General features: G+C 44.0%; 8 protein-coding genes across 8 annotated transcripts; 4 read left to right on the forward strand and 4 right to left on the reverse strand.

Annotated features, from left to right (window-relative positions):
• Nucleotides 1-5: 5 nt before the first annotated feature.
• On the reverse strand, nt 6-2,615 carry LOC135349667 (protein FAM47E-like). Its single transcript, XM_064548221.1, has 10 exons — nt 2,485-2,615; nt 2,136-2,426; nt 1,972-2,083; nt 1,731-1,796; nt 1,562-1,674; nt 1,313-1,505; nt 1,105-1,191; nt 830-1,009; nt 404-490; nt 6-292 (listed from the first exon to the last, which is right to left on the reverse strand). The coding sequence occupies exons 1-10, from the start codon at nt 2,553-2,555 to the stop codon at nt 83-85; spliced, it is 1,410 nt and encodes a 469-aa protein (XP_064404291.1). The 5' UTR covers nt 2,556-2,615; the 3' UTR covers nt 6-82.
• LOC135349672 (exosome complex component CSL4-like) lies at nt 2,612-3,428 on the forward strand. Its single transcript, XM_064548227.1, has one exon. The coding sequence runs from the start codon at nt 2,716-2,718 to the stop codon at nt 3,325-3,327; it is 612 nt and encodes a 203-aa protein (XP_064404297.1). The 5' UTR covers nt 2,612-2,715; the 3' UTR covers nt 3,328-3,428.
• LOC135349665 (ubiquitin-protein ligase E3A-like) lies at nt 3,413-8,019 on the reverse strand. Its single transcript, XM_064548219.1, has 10 exons — nt 7,858-8,019; nt 7,033-7,745; nt 5,831-6,912; nt 5,537-5,681; nt 5,215-5,420; nt 4,959-5,132; nt 4,659-4,814; nt 3,932-4,002; nt 3,714-3,857; nt 3,413-3,656 (listed from the first exon to the last, which is right to left on the reverse strand). Exons 1-10 carry the CDS (start codon nt 7,902-7,904, stop codon nt 3,536-3,538), a joined length of 2,859 nt encoding a protein of 952 aa, XP_064404289.1. The 5' UTR covers nt 7,905-8,019; the 3' UTR covers nt 3,413-3,535.
• Nucleotides 8,020-8,031: 12 nt separating this feature from the next.
• On the forward strand, nt 8,032-9,292 carry LOC135349673 (UBX domain-containing protein 6-like). The gene is made up of 7 exons (XM_064548228.1): nt 8,032-8,227; nt 8,294-8,420; nt 8,470-8,543; nt 8,605-8,767; nt 8,858-8,905; nt 8,965-9,036; nt 9,097-9,292. Exons 1-7 carry the CDS (start codon nt 8,127-8,129, stop codon nt 9,103-9,105), a joined length of 594 nt encoding a protein of 197 aa, XP_064404298.1. The 5' UTR covers nt 8,032-8,126; the 3' UTR covers nt 9,106-9,292.
• Nucleotides 9,293-9,364: 72 nt separating this feature from the next.
• On the forward strand, nt 9,365-11,332 carry LOC135349669 (probable hydrolase PNKD). The gene is made up of 12 exons (XM_064548224.1): nt 9,365-9,507; nt 9,601-9,710; nt 9,764-9,876; nt 9,934-9,992; nt 10,086-10,178; nt 10,234-10,261; nt 10,325-10,373; nt 10,422-10,496; nt 10,548-10,634; nt 10,810-10,877; nt 10,948-10,995; nt 11,052-11,332. The coding sequence occupies exons 1-12, from the start codon at nt 9,404-9,406 to the stop codon at nt 11,205-11,207; spliced, it is 990 nt and encodes a 329-aa protein (XP_064404294.1). The 5' UTR covers nt 9,365-9,403; the 3' UTR covers nt 11,208-11,332.
• LOC135349663 (tRNA (32-2'-O)-methyltransferase regulator THADA-like) lies at nt 11,270-20,269 on the reverse strand. Its single transcript, XM_064548216.1, has 29 exons — nt 19,922-20,269; nt 19,776-19,834; nt 19,587-19,705; nt 19,300-19,496; nt 19,190-19,247; nt 18,899-19,095; nt 18,564-18,849; nt 18,424-18,489; nt 18,231-18,348; nt 18,114-18,183; nt 17,861-18,039; nt 17,711-17,794; nt 17,592-17,660; nt 17,464-17,545; nt 17,265-17,407; nt 17,056-17,211; nt 16,601-16,702; nt 16,260-16,538; nt 16,043-16,202; nt 15,527-15,987; nt 15,204-15,446; nt 14,808-15,074; nt 14,379-14,689; nt 14,001-14,258; nt 12,719-13,169; nt 12,565-12,618; nt 12,386-12,502; nt 12,035-12,257; nt 11,270-11,881 (listed from the first exon to the last, which is right to left on the reverse strand). The coding sequence occupies exons 1-29, from the start codon at nt 20,037-20,039 to the stop codon at nt 11,364-11,366; spliced, it is 5,445 nt and encodes a 1,814-aa protein (XP_064404286.1). The 5' UTR covers nt 20,040-20,269; the 3' UTR covers nt 11,270-11,363.
• A 222-nt stretch (nt 20,270-20,491) lies between these two features.
• Nucleotides 20,492-22,920, forward strand: LOC135349666 (splicing factor 3B subunit 4-like). The gene is made up of 9 exons (XM_064548220.1): nt 20,492-20,678; nt 20,738-20,821; nt 20,885-21,030; nt 21,088-21,216; nt 21,387-21,732; nt 21,914-22,146; nt 22,211-22,598; nt 22,648-22,717; nt 22,778-22,920. The coding sequence occupies exons 1-9, from the start codon at nt 20,645-20,647 to the stop codon at nt 22,836-22,838; spliced, it is 1,491 nt and encodes a 496-aa protein (XP_064404290.1). The 5' UTR covers nt 20,492-20,644; the 3' UTR covers nt 22,839-22,920.
• LOC135349675 (uncharacterized) lies at nt 22,875-23,735 on the reverse strand. Its single transcript, XM_064548231.1, has 3 exons — nt 23,662-23,735; nt 23,472-23,547; nt 22,875-23,181 (listed from the first exon to the last, which is right to left on the reverse strand). Exons 1-3 carry the CDS (start codon nt 23,668-23,670, stop codon nt 23,051-23,053), a joined length of 216 nt encoding a protein of 71 aa, XP_064404301.1. The 5' UTR covers nt 23,671-23,735; the 3' UTR covers nt 22,875-23,050.
• Between the last annotated feature and the right edge of the window lie 4 nt (nt 23,736-23,739).

A 23,739-nucleotide genomic window follows, 5' to 3' on the forward strand; every position in this document is an offset into this window, starting at 1 on the left:
TGTAATCATACTCATAGATACACTATCAAATCACCACAATACTGCCCATAATAAACAAACACACCCAAATAATTGTAACAAGTTATTTTGGTTTCAAGAGTTGCTGTCTATGATTGTTCAAGTCCACTCTATTGAGATATGTGGGCACCATAGAGCCTTTCTTCTTGCTCACAATGAACTCCTTGAAGCTCCTAGCCCCGTGCAGCTCAGCCAATGCTTCATCCATTTCCAGACTTCTCATGGCCTCCTCACTATCATGATCCATAGCTTCCTCTTCAGGGTCTCTTAATGGCTGTAAAAATAGGGGAGTGGTGGATGGCTCATTAAGCTCTTAGGGTGGATCAGGTTTCACATGCAGGATGATATGCATACCAACATACTTGTGGTAATTAGTAACTCACACCTCATTCCTATTTCTGAGCCTCCACAGATCCACAGGTAAGTACCATGCTCCATACTTGGACCTCACATAACGAGGCTCTTCTTGATCCTGCAGTATAAACATGGCAATAGCTAGTGTGCACATATGCATGTTCACACTTGTGTACAGTAGGAATCAATAATTAATGCATCAGACAGTACACTGCTATAATTAGGTTACAACTTTCTCGTGGACAATACCACAAGTCTAAGTACTTTCATTAACCTTTTCACCTCACTTGAAATCCAAACCATCTTAGAGAAAGTCAACCACTAGCTACAGTGTACATAGTGGGGTCACCATACAGTATGCATGTCCTGTCTCTGTACACTTGAGGTAAATATTACTATAGCATTTCTGCTTTTTGCATTTATTTCAAGTGAGGTGAAAAGGGGGTGGAGTACTCACAGAGCTGGGGTAGGTGAGTCCTCGCACTCGAGTCCCCCCGTACTGGTACTGGTTCTCTGAGTCGTACCTCGGAGAGGGACTACGAGAGTAGCCATTACGACTGTAATCTCTGGAATCCATTCGCAGCTCTGCTGGGACATTGACCAGCTCCACCACATGAATGGGGGCCGTTTGGGCAGGCTGGGAAAGGGGAGGAAGGGGGGAAAATAGTTGTTTTAGTAAATAGCAAAAATAGGGGAGGAAATGTGAATGGAATGATTGGGGTGGTGGCTCACTCTTGATTCATAGTCACTACTGAAAAGGTTCTTGATCCTTGATTCATCAATTTCATGCTGACTGTCCTCACTGTCCTCATTGTGATCCTGCAATAAAGAAATGATAACATCAGGGCTATACCTATTGAATTCTCTGTACTCATGTTATGGGGCAAAATAGAAAGCCTATAGCCTACTGGAGGTATAGTGTGTGCATACAACCACCTACCAGATCTCTCATCCATTGCACAAGGTCGTGGGTGACCTGGTCCACTCGTGACTGCTGAGAGGCTGAGATCACCTGCTGATTGGCTACCATCATCTTCTCCCTCTCATGCTCCTCCTGTGTCTTCTTGAGAGGAAACCTGTACAAATTGGAGGCTTGGGAATCTTCCTGCTCCTCCTGTTGTTCCTGCTGTTGCCTAGAGTGATAAAATTTAGGATCACTTTTTGTTGAAGTTATTGATGGAAGACCTACTTTTCCGGGGATTGTGTGCTTTGCATTGGTGAGGACAACACATCACTCATTTTGTCTACATTTTCTACTTCGATGTGTGATGAATGGAGGGACTCGAATGCACTGCTAGAGATCTGTAAGGAGTGTTGTATTCCTAACAAGGTGTCCACCATGTGATAATTATACTCACCTCCTCTATGCTGGGGGCACCACGTTTCATCTCAGGATCAATTACCCCAAGCACTCCATCGAGAAGCTGCATACACAATGAAATGAATACATTTGTAACACTGTACACACAATATAATTGTACATGTACAATTAGATGTACTAAGCATAATTATGGCCACCAACTATATAGAGATCATGTACATGTACACCATGTAGGTTTTAGTACCCTAATACAACTATTTCAGTTATTTGCATGTCACCTCTACAGGGATTGAGTCCTCCAGGTGTGGGTAGAGTTGCAGCGGGTGGTTGAGTATAGCCTCTCTCTCTCTCTCTAGTCGTTCTTGTTGGATTTGTTTCCGAGGGCCAACCCTACAAATTGTGGCTGCATACTGTACAACAATACACACACAGTCAATCTTACTTGGAGTATAACGTTCTTCGACCAGGATTGTTTGCTATGATTCTCTGTTCTGGTCGTCGCAGTGATTTCTGAGAGTGTTGAGAGTGTTGTGAGGATGTGGTGGAGGAACTAGAGATGAGGGGCAGGGCGCTCGTACGATCATGTTTGATCATGTGATTGTTTCGGGTCTTGCAAGGCACTCCTGTTCTGAAATCGTCAGTATTATTAGCTACAAACGTCCACCTCTGGCCATTCAGAGCTGCAGTCTGTTTGGATGTGTTGATAAACTTGAGTTTCAATCGTTCTTTGTACCTACCCAATAGTTACAGGGCATGATAACCTTTACAGACAAGCATATCAGAGAACATACCACGGGTGATGTTTCCCAGGCACTTCTGATGCTGTAGGAACTGTCAGCATGTCGTACTTATGCTGAGCCATTTTGTCTGACACTAATGGTTGGTTACTATGGTGATCTTGATTAGGTGTGCACAAAATAGAATAAATGCGCTCTAATTAGAATAGTCCTCGCCATGTGGCGCACCAAAGACGTTTAGTGCAGTGCTATATAATTTTATATCTAGTTAAGAAAGGGCTATTAATGGAAAATCAAGAAGAGAAAGCGAAACAAAATCAATTTGTGATCCCTGGAGACTTCTTGTGCCCTGAATCTGACCACAAACCTGGAACAGGAACATACACAAAACATGGAAACATCTACTCCTCTTTTTGTGGCAAAGTTGAAATTAAAAAGACACCAGTTGAAGCAGCAGAGCTTCCACTAATATCTGTAGTCAGCACTAAACAAAGAACATTGTCTGTACCCATAATGGGATCTCGCGTCATCTGCAAAGTATTCAGCATAAATGAGCGTCAAGCCAAAGTGAACATTATCAGTGTGGAAGGAACAGTTCTACAACAGCCATTGAGTGGAGTCATTCGAAAGAGCGATGTACGAGAGATGGAGAAAGACTCTGTGGTGATATTCAACTCTTTCCGACCTGGTGATTTGGTTCGCGCTCGAGTAATCTCACTAGGTGAGGGCAACCAGTATGTGCTATCAACAGCTGAGAATGAACTGGGGGTGTTTGTGGGCCTGAGTGAAAGTGGGGGGACTTTAGAACCAGTGAGCTGGGCCGAAATGCAGTGTTCTAAAACTGGACTCAGAGAGAAGAGAAAAGTAGCTAAAGTTGTAGACGCTGTGTCAGTATAGTGACTGTAGTATGTCTATTTTGTTGGTATAATTATGTGTTGCTTTTGTTGTTGTGTTAAATTGTATCGCTCTTATTCATGTTCAATGATAGTTGATAATAATTATTATTAATTTTATAAAACAACAGCATAATTATTTAACAGTACGTATGAACACATGATTACAAGGGGGTATATAAGTGAATCAGTAGACTAGTAGAGAGCTGCTCTCATATCATACCAAATCCTTTAGCATACGATATAGCAATAGTTAATGTCTTTTTGAGATTCTCCTTGCTTGAGTACTCACATAGCATCAGAGCATTGAAGCATGTGTGTGCGGTGGGAAGTCTGAAACAGAGACACATTAATGACATCATAGGACACATTGGTAATAGTGACACTCACCTGTTTGAATCAGGGCCGTTCTTGACAATGACTAACTTGAGTTTGGCCAGCCCTCCAACAGGGATGCGGTCAGAGCCTGTGATGAAGGCTAGCAGTTGTTTCTTTTGCTCCTCAGAGTACTCCCTCACAATCTGCCAGAAGTTACTGCACAGAGAGTAGGGGAGAATACATGAGAGCAGGGTACATGTGGTTTGTGCGTTAGGATTGCAAATGCTTACACAATGACAGGGTGGCTTGGAGTGAACCCATCGTAGCGGGTGCTGTCTTCCAGAGCGTCAATGTCCCATTCCTGGAAACAAAAGCAAAATTTAAAAAGTGTATTTGTGGGAAAGATACTGCTACCTTACCAAAATTAATATTAAAATGAATCATGAAGGCCTGATCAAACCACTTCTAGCCCACGCTTTTTGGAATAATTATGGGCCGAAATAAACACTAATCTAAGCACTGGCACTATAAATTATTGTTAGAGTATCAAAGAGCATATTTTTGTTTTTAAATTGGACGTTCCTAACATAAGTTATGGATCATCAAAGTTAGCTCTTAAAAATAGGCTAGATTTAGAAAAAACACCCACTAATAGCCCACGCTTTTTTTCAGAAAACAAAAAATTTGGGCCTGAAATAAATCACTGATCTAAACACACCATATTGTAGCACTATCGAAGAGCAACTAAATACAACATTTTTTTGAAAATCGGACGTTCGCAACACAAGTTATGGCTTCTCGAATTAGCTCCGAAAACACTTAATTAAGCCCTCGCTTTTTGAAAATGGACAATTTGTGTTAAGCACACTATAATTATTGTTAGACTCGAAGAGCTACTTTTTGTTTTGAAAAATTTGACAACGTTCCTAACACAAGTTACATGTAGTCAACACTAATAGTGTGGGACACTTGAGGATTAGTGTAGCATTTCGGGAAGGGGGGGTTACTGTAACTCACATGGCAACCACAAATGAGCATTTCCACCTCCTCAGCAGTGAAGAGGTCGGCTAGGAATGTGTGACTCATGACAAGGTCGAAACCTCTCTTGAAGGCATTGAAACTCATCGAAATACTCTCATTGAGCAGCCACTCAGTGTACAGGTCCACATACTCCTGGAGACAACATAAAAATGATGGTAAATTAATGCATGAAAGGTGGGTAATAGATGAAAGTAGACGTCCACACACTTGAAAGCAGCATACAATGTGGATAACATGTACAATAGGCTCGGTAACTGCTACATGCTGTTCATCCACCTGACAAGTATCCTTGGTGACTGCTATCTCATCTCCACCCTCCTTGAGGTTCTGAGTGTGTACTGAACCAAATAGGTCGGAGAAGGAGACCTGGAAATTGGACATGAATGTCTCCTTAAACTCCTCTTCAGATCCCTCAAACTCTGCCATGGACTTGAGGCTGCTCGCAATTTGCTGCAAGGTCGAAATAGTCAAGCTAAACACACGTACACGCACACACACGCACAAAAAGTTTTTGCATATCGAGACAACTTACTGGGTGTGAGGAGTAGAGGTCATCGAAGGCGACAGGGCAGCCTATGAGTTTTCTGTAGATGACCATTGGGAATCGTATGTCCAGGATGACATTGTTGTAGATGGCCAGTCCCAGAAGGATCCCAATGAGCCGATACTGCTGCTCCCCCTCATACGAGAGTGGATTGAACCAGTGCTGACGTGTCGACTCATCAAACAGGAACATGCCTGCAACCAAGGGACAATAATTAAAAGTATTATAAGACGATAATTATTGAAAAATGATAATTCACACACTGACTTTACGATAAGGTTATCACTGCTGATGTAGACTACGTATGTACCGTGCATTGGATCAAAGAGCTTCTCGACCAAGAGCTGGAAGAACTCCTTCTGTAGGCCACCCTCATCAATCCCCTCCTCTCCACGAAAGTCAACTCGCAACTGTTTGCGGAGGTCAATCGGATTCAGGTCAGAAATTGCCTCCAGCTGCAAGACAAAGATGAAAGAGTGACAGCATACCGATATTTAAAACAGTGACATCATACTGTATACACATGTAATGGATATTAGTTATGGAATGCAAAATAATACTTAGTACATAGGGGATTGAAAGCACCTACACTGTAGAGTCATACCTGTACTAGGGCGTCTGAGACAATGTTGTCCCTGTTGATTCGCAGAAGTAGGAACGGTATGTCAGGAACCCCAGTCAGAATGGAGTGGATCACAGCTCTGTGTCTCTCGCTGTACATGTTGACCAGGTTGTCTCGAATCATCTTCTCCATCTTGTTGGCCGTGTTCAGCACAAAGGGGATTCGAATGAATGAGAATTCAGCCCCATCGGTTGCATCTCTTGCATCTCGGTGATAGTCCAGCATCATGTTGACTCGACTGTTCAGCTCTTCATTCACAAACTCACTCAGTTCGATTGGTGGCGATACAAGAAGGGCGGGATGGACTTTAAACTTGGACAAGAGCTGCTCGTACGGCGTTTCCTCTTCGTGCATAAAATCGGCTTTCTGTTTGGCAGCCACACTCAACAGAGAAGGATTGAGCAGTTTCATCTTTCCCTCTTGTTTTGCTTTCAGTAGGTTGGCAAAGTAGAAGACCGTGAGGGCACTTGAAGCGGCCGTGACTGCTGAGTCAGACTGAGGTATATAGTGCCGAGTGTGTTCACTGTCATCAGAGAAGAGTAGCTGTATCGTGACAAGCTGCTGCAGGGAGGAGACAAGGTCTGTGAGCTCTTCAGTTGAATAGTGTGAGTACCACTCTATCAGCAACGCCATGTCAGGGACGGAGAGACTAGCCACAGACTGCAGGATCTTGGGGAAGGCTTTGAGGAACTCTGGACTGTGTAGTAGAGGGTTCTCCATGAGAATGACGAGATGGTTGAGGGGGCGATTGCCCTGGGAGCCCATTCGGAATGTGTTGCGATACATGTCAATAGCATTCACCATTGTATTAGTGACTCGATCGAGGGCCAACTCAAACAAGGTGGCATAGGCTCTTCGTACTGCCTTCAGATCAACATGGATGCCCGTACTCTTACAGATCTCTGACCTGTCGCTTTCAGGTAGAACGAAACTTCTATTGAGGGACTCTATACTACTGAACACTATCCAGATCTTGGTCGACAAATCCCGATAATTTGGATCACCTTTTTGCTTGGCTTTATCAATACACTCCCTGATGACTGCCTCATCTAGGTAGGGAGTATCTGTATGGGGAAGCAAATGCATACTCAACAGCTATTTTGCATATTTATATTCAAAATCTGATTTCAAATACAATATGCATGTTCCAGATTATAAAGACACGCTAGATAAAGCATACATACCTTCTGGTCCGAGTGACTTAAATAGCGTAGAGCTTGAGAATTTAAGTTTTGGTGGAGAGGTTATTGGGTCAATGTTGTCTGCGTCTACACTGGACAAAGAGATGGAATCGGAAGTTGTCAGGTTCATATCTGAAGAAGAGCTGGTAGCGGTAGCGAGGGGGGCTCCATATGAACTAGACGCATCACTACTCGATGCCTGGATCTCTTCTGTCGATGAAGAAGAAGCTTGTGGTTCACTGGTGGATAAATCATCATTTGAAGCTCTCTCGGTTACAAGAACCAAAGTACTACTTGCGGCAGTGCCTACTTGTTCTGAAGAGCTGGATGCATCTGTGAATGGTTCAGATTGTGTGTGGGATAAACTACGCTCGCTAGAATCAGCGAGGGAAGCAGATGAATCCGCTACGTCCATTGGTTCCAGAGTATGCCTGGGTTCATTTCTTGATGTGGTACCAGTGATTCCACTAGAGCTAGAAGAAGTGTGAGAGTTTGTTTCTATCATTGTAATTGGTGCTTTACTGACATTGTCCATTGGTACACATAGTTCAATTTTCTTGCCACCGACAGCATATTGAAGAGCAACTGCAGCAGCTTGATTTTGATCGATAGGTTTACCACTCCCAGTGGCACAGTACGGGTTGTTACATCCCTCGCTTTTACATCCTTCTGTTAGTTGAATAAAATACAACCGAGTAAGACTGGTGACAGCCTCTCTGTATAAAAAAGACAGTTGATAATTACTAAACAACATCAAAAATATTATGTCTGATAGATAATGGTCTGATAGCTATAGCTCAACAAAATAAATAATACAAGTTAGACTACCTTTTATTAGATGAAGAATTGGGTCTTGTACTTGTGCTGCTGGCCATGGATAAAGGACATGCACAGAGGGAAGACGAATGTGGAAACTAAGGTGGTCTAAAAAAAGAAGTCACATGTATTTACTGCTACATGACATCATGGCAACAGGACAGGAACGCTTAATCAGCACATAAAATAATTGTTTTATTTGATGACATTCATGGTTGTGGACGAACAAAAAAGTAAAGGTGCTGAGCTGTATATACACAAAAGCTACTACAAGCTGGACCATGAGTAACAGCTCCTTGGATGGTCATTTGGAGCTTCTCTGTGGGTCACTATCCCTGGAGGACTCTTTAGCAACAGTTAAAACATTGACAAAGATTGTACAGTGAGTCTATTCAATACCTCTAGCTCTGTATTGGAACACTACACACACGTACCTGCCCTTCCACAGGAATGCTCTGGACCATCCTGGTGAAGAACGATATCGACAGTTGATCCTCTCTAATAAGACTGTCAGTACCAAAGTGTGGAAATATGTCAGTGCTCAGGAGTTCATGCTGGCTATCGGATGGGTACAGGTAAGTACTGGCTAGTTTATTAAACTCCTTTACACCAATTCCCATACAGATTGATGGAACTATAGTATTACCCTCAGACGACCTTCTTCCTGATGCTTTAATTGCTCTTGCCAAAGCGCAAAGGTACACCCGTTTGTTGTTGATACTGTAGCCAAAATTATCCAAAACTTTTCATACTCTACAGTGTATTGGATATTGTCCCTCCCCCATCTATCCCACCTCAAACTACTACAAGCTCAAGCACTGCTCAGACTGAGATTCAGAAAGATGCTTATCAACAACGAATGAGAGAAATGAGAGAGCAAATGAAACATGCCGAGCTAGAGAAGAAGAGAATTTCTGAACGGGTATTTAAGTCTTGTAAATTTTATTATTATAACTATAGCTAGATCACCAATAGCATACATGTATACCCAAGATCTACCTTTTACTCTCAGATTAAAGCTGACCGGAGAGAAACTGATCAAAGAAAAGCTCAAGCATCTGTGAGTAATGCATGTGGTTGGAACTATGGTTGATTGACTGCAGTATGTGTACTCTGCAGCGATCTACTCATGTTGCGTTTGGCTCTCGGATGACCACTTTCGGTGACATAGGAGTGGACCTAAACAAAGGGGTATGTTTAATAGTGTCTCTAAGCCCCTTATCTTTATCTGACTGTCTCTCCTTTCCTCAGGGTGGATGAGGTTAGCCCCTTCCTGGGACTGCTGCAGATATCACCATATCCAACCTGGCACAGCCAACAAACTGTGCTCATTGATGGTGTCTCCATAAATGTACATGTACACTGGAGACTCCGGAAGAGTGATTGTGTGTGTATCTGTATAATAGTACTAGTGTTGTTGTTTTCAACCATTATTTATTGTACTATGTTTGTTTAATATTGTACTGGATGGCATGCAAAACATGCAAAACCTTGAGGGATAATCATTAAAATTAATAGGCTGGATGATCTTTACCTGAAATTGCTAGAGAGCAGAGAGATGTTTGTACTGATACTTCTTGTGTGTGCTGTAGCATTGCTCATTTTGAGAAAAACGACAGCCTACTGGGTGAAACCAGTCACAAAGTTCCTCTTCCCAGTTGGGTAAGTTTTAAACATTCGCTCTATATAAGTCCTTTTGGTGCAAATCAACTATAATCGTCTTGCGTCTAATCTTGTGTGTGTGCGTGTGCTTAGATACTGGCTCTACACGACACGTTTGGGCTATGCATTCCACCTCCGATCCCTGAACAAGGAGAAGTCAAAGGTCATCCCTCACTCTGTTGCACAGCCGACACCTTTATCAGGTATTTTATAAACATTTGCTGTATGCAGTAATGTCTCGATACCATACCCACAGGTGTGCTGGTGGTCCCCATTCCCATTCTCAGTGACAACTACTCGTACTTTATAATCGACCTGACCAGTAAGGACGCAGTGGTGGTGGACCCAGCGGACCCTGGGGCAATCAAGGTAGCCTAGGGGATATAATAGACCAAGTGTTGTGGTGTGTAATGGTGTCCCATGCAGACATACGTCGTGGAGAAAAGGATAAACTTGAAAGCCATTTTGACCACTCACAAGCACTGGTATGCGTTTGCAACACACTTTTGGCATGCATTATTATTACGTACACACGAATTACTCTCACTATGAAGACCTGCCCCCCCCCCTCCTCTTAGGGACCATGCGGGAGGTAATGTGCTCCTGAAGAGACAGTATCCGGACCTGCAAGTGTACGGTGGAGCCAACGAGAACGTGGCAGCTCAAACACAGTAAGTGACACGACCCTAGCAACTATCCAATGTAACCTCTCTCCCCTCCATCTAGCCCTGTGAAGGATAATGATACTATAAAGGCTAGTGAATTCTGGTCTGACTTTATATTGTACATCCTCAAATAACTAATTTTCTTGACACAGCTCGGCAAGTTCACAATCGATGTTCTCTCCACTCCTGGGCACACCACTGGTAATCAAATACTTTGTTTCTAATTAATTTAATATTCTGCTATAATAGGTCATGTGGTGTACGTGCTGCAGAGTGAACCTCCGTGTGTGTTTACTGGAGACCTAATATTTGTTGCCGGGAATGGTGAGCTAATCACATGATGTGCTTGCCTGTCATACTAATAATTATACACAGGTCAAATGTTTGAGGGAACACCTCAGACAATGCTTGCGTCCATCAACAGGATACAGCAGTTGCCTAGCAATTCACTCCTGTTTCCAGGTAAGGAAAGAGGTGTCTTTAAAAGCCTAAAAACCAAAGCTATGTTATCATTCTACTGTCATTTTACAGCTCATTCTAGCCTTTGTTTTTGGCAGATTTTGACTAGTTATAACTTTAACACCTTCTTTAACAAACTATGGTTGAGGTACGATCATTGAATTTTTTGTGTTCTCAGGTCATGAGTATGCATTCAATGATGTCAAGTTTGCATCCTCTCTGCTGCCGTCCTATACTCCTGTACAGGTATGCTAATATCAATGAGCCACCATTACCCACTATCCCTCACATGCACACACACACACACACGTTCCAGATGAAGTGGCAATGGGTAAAGCAGCAGCGATCCATAAAGCTCTCTACAGTAAGTACACACACTGTGTGCACACGTCATGTAACATGCACACACTCGGTCTGCAGGTGCCCTCCATTTTGTTGGAGGAGCTCAAGTACAACCCCTTCATGCTGACTGACTCTGATATACTTAAAGATGCCCTAGGGCTACCACACCACACCCCCCCGGCTGAGGTCCTGGCTAGACTGAGACAAAGAAAAGATAACTTTCGTACAAACTAAACACTTAATTGGCTATTATAATGTTTTCATGCATTATTTTGTTTTGTTTATAATTACTGAAGTCAATGAACCCCAAATTATTTTTTCACCAAGAAATTCTTGTAAACATGTAAAATTATAAAGAGATGCGTGAGTAAGAAAATAATAATAAGCTAATCAAGCTAACGAGAGTTCATCCAGGGAGCACAAACATTCTGATAACGCTGATGTACAAGTCTCTTTGCTAATCCACAGCCTGACTGCTTCAAACAATGGTGCCAGTATTGTCAGTTTCGTCTTAGTCTTGAACATGCCCAGATCTTCCCACGGGGATTTCCCCTTGTCCCTCCCCCCTCCATCCACAAGATTCGGTAACACGTCTGCTAGCTTACTCAACTGAGTGACAGAGAAAGGTCCATTGTCCGTTAGCGCATTCACAACCAATCGCATCACTAGAACGTCCTCGGCATAGTCATTGATAGGGTCTTCGTCGAACAGGATATTGTTCACTTGTGAGGGGACGTCTTTGGTAGAGGTGTGCTTGTTGAGTATTGATAATAGTGTGGCCTCCTCAACTAGTGAGGAGAGAAGTGAGATGAGGACGTCAAAAGAGATCTCTGACTTTGGTAGAGCGTGAGAGATGAACATCCTCAATGCTTGGGAGGGTTGCATACTCTCACAGTCACTAGTACCTTCTGTAGTGGAACATACGCCACATGATGGCAATACTTAACGAGGGAGACAACATACAATATGTATACTACCAATTCAGTGTGCTCTTTTGTAAACTCCAGTAAAAATAATTTGTGGGGAAATTAATATCTATCTACAAGCACATACAGGTGTACCTGACAATATCTTGGTGACTGCTTGGGCTGCTTGCGTGCGTACATCCTCGTCCGAGTCTTGAAGCAGAGCCACAATAAGGTTACAAAGAACAACAAGAGGAGCACAGTCACCGAGAGCACACACCCACAGCTCTGCCAGTTGCTTGGCAACGCACTGTCGTATCTCAAATGGTTGAGTGGGGACACTCACCTCCTTCAGATAAGAAATCCACTTGATAAGAATCTGGGTACAGACAAAAACGACATTGAAGGTATACCTAAGAGAGGGATAGTACTAGTGGGACAGAAAGAGGGAGAGATCGAGGAAAGCATTGGATAGAAAAGGGGAGCTAGGTGGTAGTAATAACACACTTGTTGTTTGTTTAGAGCAAGTACAGAGACAGCCTTGCTGATAAACTGTATAAGAGCTAGTCTGAGCTCCAGGGTATTGGTGGGTTTGAGGCACAGCTGATGAGCGATAGGGAACACCTGCAGAATAATGAGAACACAAGTGAGCGTACATTGTACATACGCCAATAGGTATGTATCACCTTGGTAATAGCGTCTTGTTGAGGGATGACATCTTTAGCCAAAAACTGGTAAGCCTAGAAAATGTTCAACAACAATCACAGTAATTATTACATGTACAAACACACACCACACACACATACACACCCACGCACACACACACACGCACACCCACACCTTTGTCAGTGTCTCAGAGTCAGTCTCCAGCTGCACTAGCTCCAACACACGAGCAATGATACTGTCACGACTCTCATCAGATTCAGTGAGCGGCCGACTCACAGAGCAGAGAGCTTTCAGACCATGTTGACGCAAGACTCTGCTCTGAGTGGTAATACTTGTACAAAGCAATTCATTCACTTCAAGGTTAGGAGAATCGATCAAAACAGGCTTAAACTTGTCGTAATGATTTGCCGAGAGTAGCAGCAACCTGAAATGGACCTCTGTCAAGTTGGCCGAAAACAAATCGTTGTTGGAAGTCTTGAAGCAATGCTTATAGGAAGATGAGAGCAGTGTCTTCACTGTGTCCAGTTGTGGCTGAGGGATGGAGGGGAGGGTGGGAGTGGTCAGCTCCAGCAGTGAGTGAAGAATGTCCAGGTAGAGGTGGGCAGTCAGACCACAAGGATTGTGGCTGGAGAAAACAATATGGATTGAACACAAGGAAGTGAACAAAACGCATACTACATGTACATAATAAGTATTGTACAGTACTAGCTAAAATTTCAGGTTGCAGCCAACCACAAGTAAACATGTATACAGTGTGTGAATGAGGTGCCTTGCATGGGAGTACTAGGAGTTGAATATCTTTCAACAGCCATAACTTCAGTATCATTGATCCAATTTCAACGATTTTATGATTTTTTGAAAGCTTAGAAAGAGACCTTTCAAATGGTGTCGTCAAACTTCATATTTGAGAGATAAAAGTATTTCCCTTTGGAAATAATAATAGGTCTATTTCTAAGCTTTTAGAAAATCATAAAATTTTTGACATTGGAGCAACGGCATTAAAATTATGGCCGTTCAACTACCCCCCCTCCGTAATCAATAAAAATTATTGGTTTAATCAATGGACTCTTTCAGCTGCCATAACTTGAATTCCGTTGATCGAAATGCAATTTTTATTTGATTTTCTGAAAGCTTAGAAAGCGACCTTTCAAATGGTGTCATCAAAGTTTGTATTTGAGCGATAAAACTATTTCCCAATTTGGCCACACCATGGATAATAGCCCATGGTCCAAGGCCGAAAAATGACAAATTATGGCCCCAACAAAATTTTGGATTGAAACACATCATTTGAAAGGTATTTTTCTAAGCTTTCAGAAAATCCTAAAAATTTTGAAATTGGATCAATAATACTAAAGTTACGGCTGTTGAAAGATATTTACTGCAACTAAGCATGTACATCACGCAGTATCAGATGATTTCATCATAGCTTCTGAGCATCATGCATGCATGCACTCACATTGAAGCAATGTAGCTCTTCTCCAGATGAGTGTCCAGCATCCAGCCAGCCCTCTCCCCAATAGCACACAACAGCTCTGTCTTCTCTGTGAGTAGGAGCCTCAGAGTCAGCAAAGAGCCGTGGAGGCAGTTCTGGTCGGCCATGTTCAGTCGATCATACAGCTCCGTCAATAGGAGGGGGAGATTGGAGGGTGTGGTGAGAGAAGAGAGTGCACGGGACACTAACACTCGGGTCTTCCACACTGGGCATCTGGTGCACCTGGAGAGGGGGCGGGGGAGAAAGATGAATCAATATTTAAGTGTACGTGTACACCGTTTAATGAACATACTTTACACATAATTATTAAACAGACAAAAAACGACTTCCCAAGATACTTACGTGAGTAGGTATGGGATGAATAGGTGGAGGGAGTAGGGGGTGTGGTCATTATCAAGGGGGGAGGGGTAGAGACGTGAGAGGAGGAGCAAAGAAGGAAATAGTGATGGCTGAAGTAATTGCCCAGATGAGCTGAGGAGCTCGGTGGCACTGCTCCGTAGCTGATCGAGGAGGAAGTCGTAGAGAGCGGGGAAACGTGTGAAGAACTCTCTAGCCGTCATCTTGTTCTCCATAGAGTGCTCGTCCTGCACACGCTTGGCGCCAAACACCCGGGAGAACAGGGCACTGAAGAGAAGGGTAGACGAATTCCTCACCTATATACAGAGAATGTAAACAGGAAAACTACATGTAAGTGCATGGTACAAACTATACACACATACATAACATAACCGTTTATTCGTAATTGCAACATACACTGTACTATGAAATCACCGGCCATAGAGAGGCTGAGAATCCCTCGATGGCGATCATCACTCCCTCTGGTATGAAGGGTACCACAAGATCTCCCAGTTTAGATTCTCGGTACAGTGACCTGAGGATGTTGAGAGCGTGCACAGCAGCCGGCTCCGACTGGAGGGGGCTATCAGTGGGTGTGGTTACGCTAGACGAGAGCCCACTCCTGGCCACTTTGAGCAGAGTTTGTAGTGTGTACTTCAAACACGAATAACCGGTGTAGGAAGGTTCAGAGGTCAAAATGGCCTGTACGTACATGTATGCGGTAAGAGTACAAAAATGTAAAATCTCACAAAATTTTTTTTACTCAAACGAAATCAGAGGTAGCTAGCAAAATGCATTGACAAGTACTGTTACAGTAGCGATTAATGTCACCTGCACGTAGAATGGTAGTCCTGCACTTCGTCTGGTAATGGAGAGCAGTCTGGCCATTGAGCTGGTCTGGAGGGAGTCCAGTAGGTCTTGAATCCATAGCAATGGTTTCTTGGATAGCGAAGGGTAGGGACTGGACCAGAGACACCGACAGAGTTTACAGAACCCAGTGTACGCTATCTCGAAGGCTCCTCTGTGCCTTGCCTCTGTAAGCTGATGGATGAACACTTCAGATATCATCTCAACCTGAATAAAAAGGATTGAAATGTGGCTCAAACAAAACCATTAACAGGCACCTTAGTTAACGTTAAAATGTTTGCACTCACTTGATGTTGTGAGAGCATGCCTTCTTCGTTAGTGTCACTGATCACAGGGAGCTCCCCTGCAAGGAAGCCAAGCAGCAAGCTGATCTCTTTCATGGAGTGCCAACAACAGAGAAGTAGAGACTGTGCATTGCCGTTGCCGACTGTACTCTGAGACAGCAAACCAATCTCTTTCTCTTGAGAGGGAAGGAAACCCTCCGGACTGCTACTGCACACAACAGGTGAAACAACTGCAGAGATTTGAACGCAAATATCAACCACCCCTCTCACAACATCTCGAGCAGCTGCGGTGGGTTTCAGTGTCTCTAGTAATGTCCGAATGCTTTGCAGAAGACCATACATTGGAGAGGAAATGGAGGCTTGTACGAGGTTTGCTTTGGCTGATGTCATGTGATCTCTCAGCAGCTGACACAAGAGGAGGAGGGTTGTAATGAGAGGGTCCTCCCCAGTGGACAACAGAGGAGCTATACAAGTATAGCAAAGTATTAAAGAGTAGCTACAATGTATTAATTTAGTCACCTTGGAGACCCAGCTGCTGTGAGAGGATGGTGTTGAACTGGATACAACACATGCGAGTGAGTAGCTTCAGAAGGTAAGAGGCTGAGGTGCAGTTGACTGACTTGGGGCTGCATGTCAGACTCACATATGACTGTACACACTGCAGCAAGTAGTCTGGTTCCTGTAGAGAGATATTAACAACTTCAGAGTACTTTTATATAAAACGTCTTTGACTTGCATTCAAGCCCATTTTAGCTGTATCCAGTTTGTACAGAAGCTCCAGGCACATAACACGATTGGCATCAAAGGGATCCCTCAAACACTCGATTAATGTCCGAGCATGCTCTCCGCTCACGGCCACGATGAAATCAAAGATGGGCGGGATTGTTGTGTCTTGAACGGGGGAGAAAATAACGGACATTGTTTGCAGGAGGGAAAGGGAAAAGTGCCTCCTCTGGAACGAGGACAGCGGATGCAGTACACCAAAGTGCTGTTTCAAGAGAACCCCCAGGAAATCCTATCACGATATAAGGGAAAGATGGCCCTGATTCATTGTCTATTCTCTCAGTTTAAAGTTACCTGATATTTTGCCACAAGTTTGTCTGGATTCTCACTCCGGCCACGGCTCTTTTGAAAGGCCTTGGACAATGTGTAGCAGCTGTCTCTAATCCGAATGAATAGCTGCAAGCAAGATAGAGTATGCATATGTTAAATAAGAGTATCTTTGAACGGCCATAACTTTAGTTAAGTTGGTCCAATAAAGTTGATTTTCTGATTTTCTGAAAGCTTAGAGAGAGGCAATTCATATGATGTGTTAAAATCAAAAATCAATTTTGAGCCTGTTTTTGACAAAATACCATGCATGGGCTATTATAGCCCATGGTATTTTTGGAAATTATGGCCTGTTTTAAATTTGAGATTTGAGCATACCATCTGAACGGGCTCCTTCTAAGCTTTCAGAAAATCCTAAAATCGTTGAATTTGGACCATCAGAATTCGTTAATCAGAATTATTCTGTCTGGCCACACACACACCTTTTTAACCGAGGTGAGGACGGAGTACCTGAACCCTGGGGCCTGGCTGTTGGCATTGAGCTCCAGGAATGAGAAGAGGTGTGGCAGGAGGTGTGGCTGAGGGGCCTCAGTGGTACGCCTACTCTCACACAGAAGACCCAGTGCTGAGAGACGAACCTATTGCATATAATTAGTTAGAAAAAATCAGCTACAAATTTATTATTTGTTACCTGTTCATCGGCATGTCCCATGGCCTTCTTGAAGATATCTTCTGGCGAGTAGAGGTGTTCAAGTTGTGTTAGCCCTTCTTTGAGGTAAGCTTTGGCACTCCTGAAGCAAGCCAGCTGTGCAGTCAGCACACTACTGGGACCAGCTGCATAGAAGTATGTGTGTGTGAGGTGGAGAAAACTTGCCATTCTTTTGACTTACAATCTTCAGGTGTGTTTTTGAACTGAGCCATGACGAGGTGTAGAGATTTGTCGGAGCATTGGAAGAGAGTGGGCAGGCAATGCTGGAGGGTATATGAAACCACACCCATGCACAAGTGCCCCACCTACCTGTGTGATGTGCTTCAATGCAAGTTGGTCTTCGCCACACATTGTAGAGACTAGCGGCAGCAACCAGACCTGAACACGCGTACTCCCACACAGTTAGATTGTAAGATAATGGCTCTCACCTCACTCCATTTTGTCTCTTCTTTCTCACCACCTACCACACTTGACCAATGGAGAGCAACCAGGCGGCTCCACAAGTCACCTGCCTGTCATGTGACAACAAATGATAGAGATTGTATATATAGTAATTATATAACACGACTGTTTTTTACATGACAGGCGAGTGCCTGGTGTCCCATGATGGCCATGAGTTGTTGTGGTAGCCGTGGTGACACTCGGAGGATACTCTCAGGGGGCACGTGAGGGGAGAGAGAGGACAGGAGAATATAGCGTCCTCGTGTGGGGGCGTCTGTGTAGAGGAGCGTTTCTGCCAGCTCTAGTAGAAAGTCACCTGACGAGGGAGGAGTGGGTTATGGACGGTATATAATCTTAGTACAGTACGACTGTGTAGGTCTGGCTGCTCACCAGACTGCTGTAGATGCTTATAGGTCTTGATGATATTCTCAAACATGTCTCTGCACTGATGCCTGATGCCCTGCAAGGAAAGAGTTAATATGTGCAGTGTGTGTACCAACAGCTCACATCAATGGGGTCTTCCCACAGTGACCATATGTACTGTAGCAGTGTCTGCATGATGGGGCCTGAGGGCGCCAGACTGAGAGAGAGGGGAGAACCAGCCTCTGTACCACGAACACATTCCCTGTGTGCGTGTGGCAGGAGGGGGGGAGGACATAAGTTGCTGCCCGTTAAATAAATGGTGTGTTTGAGACTTCACCTTGCAACGCTTGTCCACAATGCCAATGTTCGTGAGGCAATGTATCTTGAACTGGATTCAGACAAACTACACGAAAGGACAGATATTTGAATCCATATCCACTTGTTAGTACTGTATGTACATACGTATGACGACTGTACCTGTTAGAGAGAGTGGTTATGTGCTGGAACAGAGCCACTAGTAATGGTTGTTCTTCCAGCTCCACGTTGGTCACCACTACGATCGGCAACTTGGCCAACAGAGCATGACAAAGAGAGAGCCTCGCAAAGGGTGAGAATGATAACCAATAGCGTTGGATTCTGTGGACTAGTTGAGATGGTGTAGAGTGGTCTTGTCTGAACGAGGGGAGCAGTCCAAGAGTGATGTTGAGCGTTGCTACTAGTAACATAGCAGCTGACACAGTCATATCGTGAGGCATCGAATCAGCTGCAGAATACAGTATACAATAAAAAATCATCCTTAATTTTCAACACACATTTTGCCAAAATTTCCTCCGAGTTGATGATCAGATAAGCCAATTTCTCTCCTATCCATTTCCCTTTCTCCTGACAGTCCCTCGGCCAACACACCTCCTCAACGTCCTCTGTGAGCATGCGGTGTAGCCGTAGCGATGTCTTGAGCAGTAATGAAGTGGTTGTCTTGATAAGTGCCAGCAGTACAGCCATGGAAGCACTGGGGAAGTTATAAGTATTATTATTATTTTTTAATAATAATAAAATTATTAGCATAAGCATAGTGTTGGTATCTTTGAGATTATTATATGTACCTTTGTGCTTGTTGGATAGTTTTGTAAGATACCATTATGGAGACAATGAAATGTAGCACTAGAGGGGGAGAAAAATGAGAGGATTGATTATCAAATTTACATTAACTGACTTAATGGGAGGTGTGATTCAACGGTTTCCAGACCAAGAGGGAAATTCTCCATCAAGACCTCGAAGTAGTGTACAGCCTTTAGTTGTGTGTCGATGGGCCCATTGCCAGCTGCCCCCAATACAGTCTCCAGTGTCTTACCAATGTGTTCTTTTACGGCCAATCGGATTGAGTCGTCAACTGACTGAGATTGCAGGAGGCTGGATAAAAATCACAATCATAATTTGAGGATAAAAATTCGTTAGTATGTATGAGTGCAGGAGCAGATGAAACTATTGATACTGCAGTACCTTGCAATAGCTCTCTGTAGTGGATGCCTGGAGGCACATTGCGAGTGCACCTCCACTAGTGTACACAGTACAGCTTCAGTATCACGAGCAGGGATGGGTTGGGCAAGACTCGGCCCAATCTACGGCGGCGGGGGGGGGGGGGGGGGGAGTCAATAACAACTTGTGTAATTATGCGGGTTCACTACTAACCGTCTTAAGAGCTGAAAGCTGCCCTTGCTGAGTGGATGCTTGGAATAACTCCAGGAAACCTGCAGCATGCAACCATATACATGTAGAGTAAAGTACAACTTGGTAGTTTTATGTTTATATTTATGGTAGTTTTCTAACCATTCTACCTTGTTTGTGCTCAGAGGCATGCTCTAACCTCTCCTGCCAGGTGACTAGAACATCTCTGGAGAATTGCTGACACTCAATATTCTTATTTCTCCTGGGTTTGGGTTTATTTAGAGGCATCACTAGCAACTACATCAACTACCATGAACTACACAGAGACACAGCACTTGTAGTCCACGTGGGTGGTGAGGTGTAGTGGTCAAAAAGGGGAGGAGAATCAATTTACCTTAGTACATTGTAATTAACTTGTCATTTGGCCAGCTAGAGATTGGTATGGCCCTCTGATCACAAACACCACCATCTGTCTCATTATAGGAAAAGAAATATCTTTTATTTATCGTAAAAAAAGAGTGAAGGCTGAGAAGAGGCTGAATTCGAAACTATTCGATCATACATATTTTTTCTTAGGCCATTGCCATTTTGCACAACCATTTTTTTCGAAACTCTATCTATTCAGGTACCAACAGCTGTTGTGGTTAATTAATGCTTTACTGGTGAAGAAACCTACTGTAACTTGCTGATTGAACTACTCTTAGAAATTTTGCTACTGATGAGATTAGAACTAGAAACCTTTCGATCTTCAACCGATTGCTTTACCCACTGGCCCACCAACGACCTTCCTACCCAATAGTCTGGCCACGCCCTCCCCAATTCATCCTCACTTACAAATTGTTGCGCACCCTCCATGTGCTGTAGACGTTTGCTCCTCTTAGAATTATAAAGGCATGGCTGCTGGACCAATTCAAGAAAGGAATCAGGGTGAGAATCACCAGTTTGTGTACAGCTAGAGCTTATTAAAGTGTCTCCTCTCCTCTCAGACGCCACTGTGTACGTGGGTGGCCTGGATGACAAGGTGACTGAACCTACTCTATGGGAACTCTTTCTCCAGGCTGGTCCTGTTGGTAGGTACACACACACACACACATCACAGACACACAGCTAATATACCCACCCTGTACACACAGTGAACGTGCACATGCCTAAAGATAGGATCACAATGTCGCATCAGAGCTACGGGTTCGTAGAGTTCATGAGCGAAGAAGATGCTGACTATGCAATAAAGATCATGAATATGATAAAGCTGTATGGAAAACCCATCAGAGTGAACAAGGTACGACCACATGCACACTTGACTATCTTTTCATTCACTGCCTTTCATTTTCTTCAGGCTGCTTCAAATATGAAAAGCCTGGACGTTGGTGCCAATGTCTTCATTGGGAATCTTGATCCTGAGATTGATGAGAAACTTTTGTACGACATATTCAGTGCATTTGGGGTTATCCTGCAAACTCCAAAGGTGAGAAAAGCTCTTTGCTTATCGCTGTCAAAAAGTATTTGCCGAATTGGTTTTCAAAATTAGTCCCAAGAGTTTTCAGAGTTATAGTAGTATCATGCGATAGAGATCAACAGATTTTCTTTTAAAATAGGACTTCTCAAATAAGTTGAGCAATTTGGTAATTTCTACAGATTATGAGAGATCCGGACACTGGAAACTCTAAGGGATTTGCTTTCATCAACTTTGCCAGTTTTGATGCGAGTGATGCTGCAATGGACGCCATGAATGGCCAGCATTTGTGTAACAGAATCATCAGTGTCTCGTACGCATTTAAAAAGGACACCAAAGGAGAAAGACATGGCTCTGCTGCAGAGAGAATGCTTGCTGCTCAGAACCCTCTTGCTCAGATGGACAGGCCTCACCAGATGTTTGCCGATGCCCCACCCATCAGGCCTGGAATGTCGGTAATGCCAACGATGCAGGCTCCTCCAGCTTTCATGCCAATGCATCCTGGAATGGGTGGAATGGCTGGAATGGGTAAGTATCACTATTTGTTTTGTGTGTGGTTCTTTTAGCGCTCTTGTTTTGCTAACCACTTTTGCCTGGCCTTTATATAGCTCTTCCAATTTTCAAATAGAACTCACGTTTAGGTAAATATGAGGGAGTGACATGACTTGCACTTTGTTGTTGTACACATGTATGCATTGTGATATTCCAGGGCCTCCACCAATGATGGGCGGACCTCCTCCCGGTGGACACTACCCTCCACCGCATGGCCACCCACATGGTCACCCACCACCGATGATGATGATGATGATGGGTGGACCACCCCCCCACCCCATGATGCCACCTCCTCCACAGGGACTCCTACCACCCCCACCACAGCAAGCACCACGCCCACCTCTTCTCAACAACCCTCAGGCACAGGCACACTCAGGGGAGCAGCAACAAGTGTGTTGTTGTACTGGTATAGTATAATTATAGATTTACGATTGTTTCACCCTCCTCCATGCAGCAACGCCCCTCACTACTTGCTCCACCCGCTGGTCAGGTCCCAGAAGGTCAGGCTCCACAAGTTCCACCATCCTCACAGCCACCCCCTCAATCGGAACAGATGTCCAGCAACGCTCCTCCTCCTCTTCTGCAAGCACCAATTTCACAGCCTTCCGGTCCACCAATGCAGCCACCACCTCCACAGCATCACCTTCCACAAGGACCACCCCCTCACCCTCCACAAGGTCCACCTCCACCACAAGGTCCACCTCCACAAGGTGTACCCCCTCATCCTCCACAAGGTCAACCCCCTCACCCTCCACAAGGTCAACCGATGCCGGGTCAACATCCACAAGGTTTCCCTCCTGGACCCCCTCCGTGGTTCCGCCCCCCACCTCCACCACAGCACAGTAAGTATTCGGTCATGTCTACTTTAATTGAGTCTCGTTTCTTTCTCAGTGATGCCTCCACCCCCGCCTCACATGATGCCCCCAGACGGCCAATTCATGCGCCCACCCTTCCCCCCAAGGTACATTACAAAACTTGTGTCTGTGACAGTGTTGTTAGCATTGCATTCTCGTTGCTATAGGGGCATGCCACCTCCTCCCCCTGGGCAACCCTTCCCTGGACATGGTGGACCTCCACAATAACTCTATTGTACATAACAGATAATGTGTTTTTCTCTATTCTATTTGTGCAACAATAATTCTTATTTTAGCATTAAATTTCAGAGCTACATGTATATAAGCAATAATGCAACAATAATTCTAGGGTTGAAATTATATACTGTTTAACAGTCATATTATGTATATATAGAGCTAGTAGCATGTTTAACTTTAATATTATCACTAGCAGTAACAGTTTATTGCTTGATGCCAATGTAAGAACATTCTCTGCCAGTCTTCTTGAGGATTGCGAGCAGCTCCTCAGCTGAGAGAGTGGACTCAACTGTCACCTTCTGAGCCTCCATGTCAATCTCTGTCTTGGTCACCTCTGCATGAAACAAAGAATGCATGCATGAGCTTATCTATATAGCTGTCTTCATATTAAACTTGAAATGTAAACTTGCCCTATGCCCTAACATATAAACCTGCTTATAATGTACCATATTATAGGTCCTAGTTAGAAACAATCGTTTCCCAAATGTTCGTTCCAAAGCAAGCACTGATTACCACATCGAGAGGTTATATAAATAATGATTGCGGAGATACGAGCACTTGTAGTTAGCTATCAAGACAGGCCTGTTTCGGGAAAATCCCCCAGGCTCTATTATAATAACTCACCTTGCTTTCTCCCCAACACTCTGTTGACTGCTCCGGAGCAACCCTCACATGTCATCACCACCTTGAACTCGTGCACCTGCAGGAGAGTGAGTGAGTGAGTGCAAACCAGCTGGCTACTATCAGAGGTCACTCAGTCAGTGTAGAAGAATACAATGTGCTTACATTTTAATAGATCTACTGAGAGACTTACTTGTGCCATGGCTTATAATACTTATCAGGTGAACTCCAGCTCATAGCTTAGCCCCACCCCTTTTTGTCGGTGAGTGGT

The sequence above is a fragment of the Halichondria panicea genome, chromosome 16, assembly GCF_963675165.1.
Source record: "Halichondria panicea chromosome 16, odHalPani1.1, whole genome shotgun sequence".
Taxonomy (NCBI): Eukaryota; Metazoa; Porifera; class Demospongiae; order Suberitida; family Halichondriidae; genus Halichondria; species Halichondria panicea.

Bases quoted from the DNA above. Each gene is read 5' to 3' on its own strand.
- LOC135349672 (XM_064548227.1), top strand. From the start codon at position 2,716: ATGGAAAATCAAGAAGAGAAAGCGAAACAAAATCAATTTGTGATCCCT.
- LOC135349667 (XM_064548221.1), bottom strand. From the start codon at position 2,555: ATGGCTCAGCATAAGTACGACATGCTGACAGTTCCTACAGCATCAGAA. The intron at 1,506-1,561 runs GTAGGTCTTCCA...TTATCACTCTAG, and splicing joins AGCACACAATCCCCGGAAAA to GCAACAGCAGGAACAACAGG. The intron at 293-403 runs GTGTGAGTTACT...CTATTTTTACAG, and splicing joins GGCTCAGAAATAGGAATGAG to CCATTAAGAGACCCTGAAGA.
- LOC135349669 (XM_064548224.1), top strand. From the start codon at position 9,404: ATGTTTGTACTGATACTTCTTGTGTGTGCTGTAGCATTGCTCATTTTG. The intron at 9,508-9,600 runs GTAAGTTTTAAA...GCGTGTGCTTAG, and splicing joins AAGTTCCTCTTCCCAGTTGG to ATACTGGCTCTACACGACAC. The intron at 10,996-11,051 runs GTAAGTACACAC...CTCGGTCTGCAG, and splicing joins GATCCATAAAGCTCTCTACA to GTGCCCTCCATTTTGTTGGA.
- LOC135349675 (XM_064548231.1), bottom strand. The intron at 23,182-23,471 runs GTGAGTTATTAT...TGTTTCATGCAG, and splicing joins AGTGTTGGGGAGAAAGCAAG to AGGTGACCAAGACAGAGATT.
- LOC135349673 (XM_064548228.1), top strand. From the start codon at position 8,127: ATGAGTAACAGCTCCTTGGATGGTCATTTGGAGCTTCTCTGTGGGTCA. The intron at 8,228-8,293 runs GTGAGTCTATTC...GCCCTTCCACAG, and splicing joins ACATTGACAAAGATTGTACA to GAATGCTCTGGACCATCCTG. The intron at 8,906-8,964 runs GTGAGTAATGCA...TGTACTCTGCAG, and splicing joins AAAGAAAAGCTCAAGCATCT to CGATCTACTCATGTTGCGTT.
- LOC135349665 (XM_064548219.1), bottom strand. From the start codon at position 7,904: ATGGCCAGCAGCACAAGTACAAGACCCAATTCTTCATCTAATAAAAG. The intron at 4,003-4,658 runs GTGAGTTACAGT...TTTTGTTTCCAG, and splicing joins TGCTCATTTGTGGTTGCCAT to GAATGGGACATTGACGCTCT. The intron at 3,858-3,931 runs GTAAGCATTTGC...CTCTCTGTGCAG, and splicing joins CCAAGCCACCCTGTCATTGT to TAACTTCTGGCAGATTGTGA.
- LOC135349663 (XM_064548216.1), bottom strand. From the start codon at position 20,039: ATGCCTCTAAATAAACCCAAACCCAGGAGAAATAAGAATATTGAGTGT. The intron at 15,988-16,042 runs GTGACTAAATTA...ATACTTGTATAG, and splicing joins ACAGCAGCTGGGTCTCCAAG to CTCCTCTGTTGTCCACTGGG. The intron at 12,503-12,564 runs GTGATACATACC...ATTATTCTGCAG, and splicing joins AACAAGACGCTATTACCAAG to GTGTTCCCTATCGCTCATCA.
- LOC135349666 (XM_064548220.1), top strand. From the start codon at position 20,645: ATGGCTGCTGGACCAATTCAAGAAAGGAATCAGG. The intron at 20,822-20,884 runs GTAGGTACACAC...CTGTACACACAG, and splicing joins TCTCCAGGCTGGTCCTGTTG to TGAACGTGCACATGCCTAAA. The intron at 22,147-22,210 runs GTGTGTTGTTGT...TCCTCCATGCAG, and splicing joins ACTCAGGGGAGCAGCAACAA to CAACGCCCCTCACTACTTGC.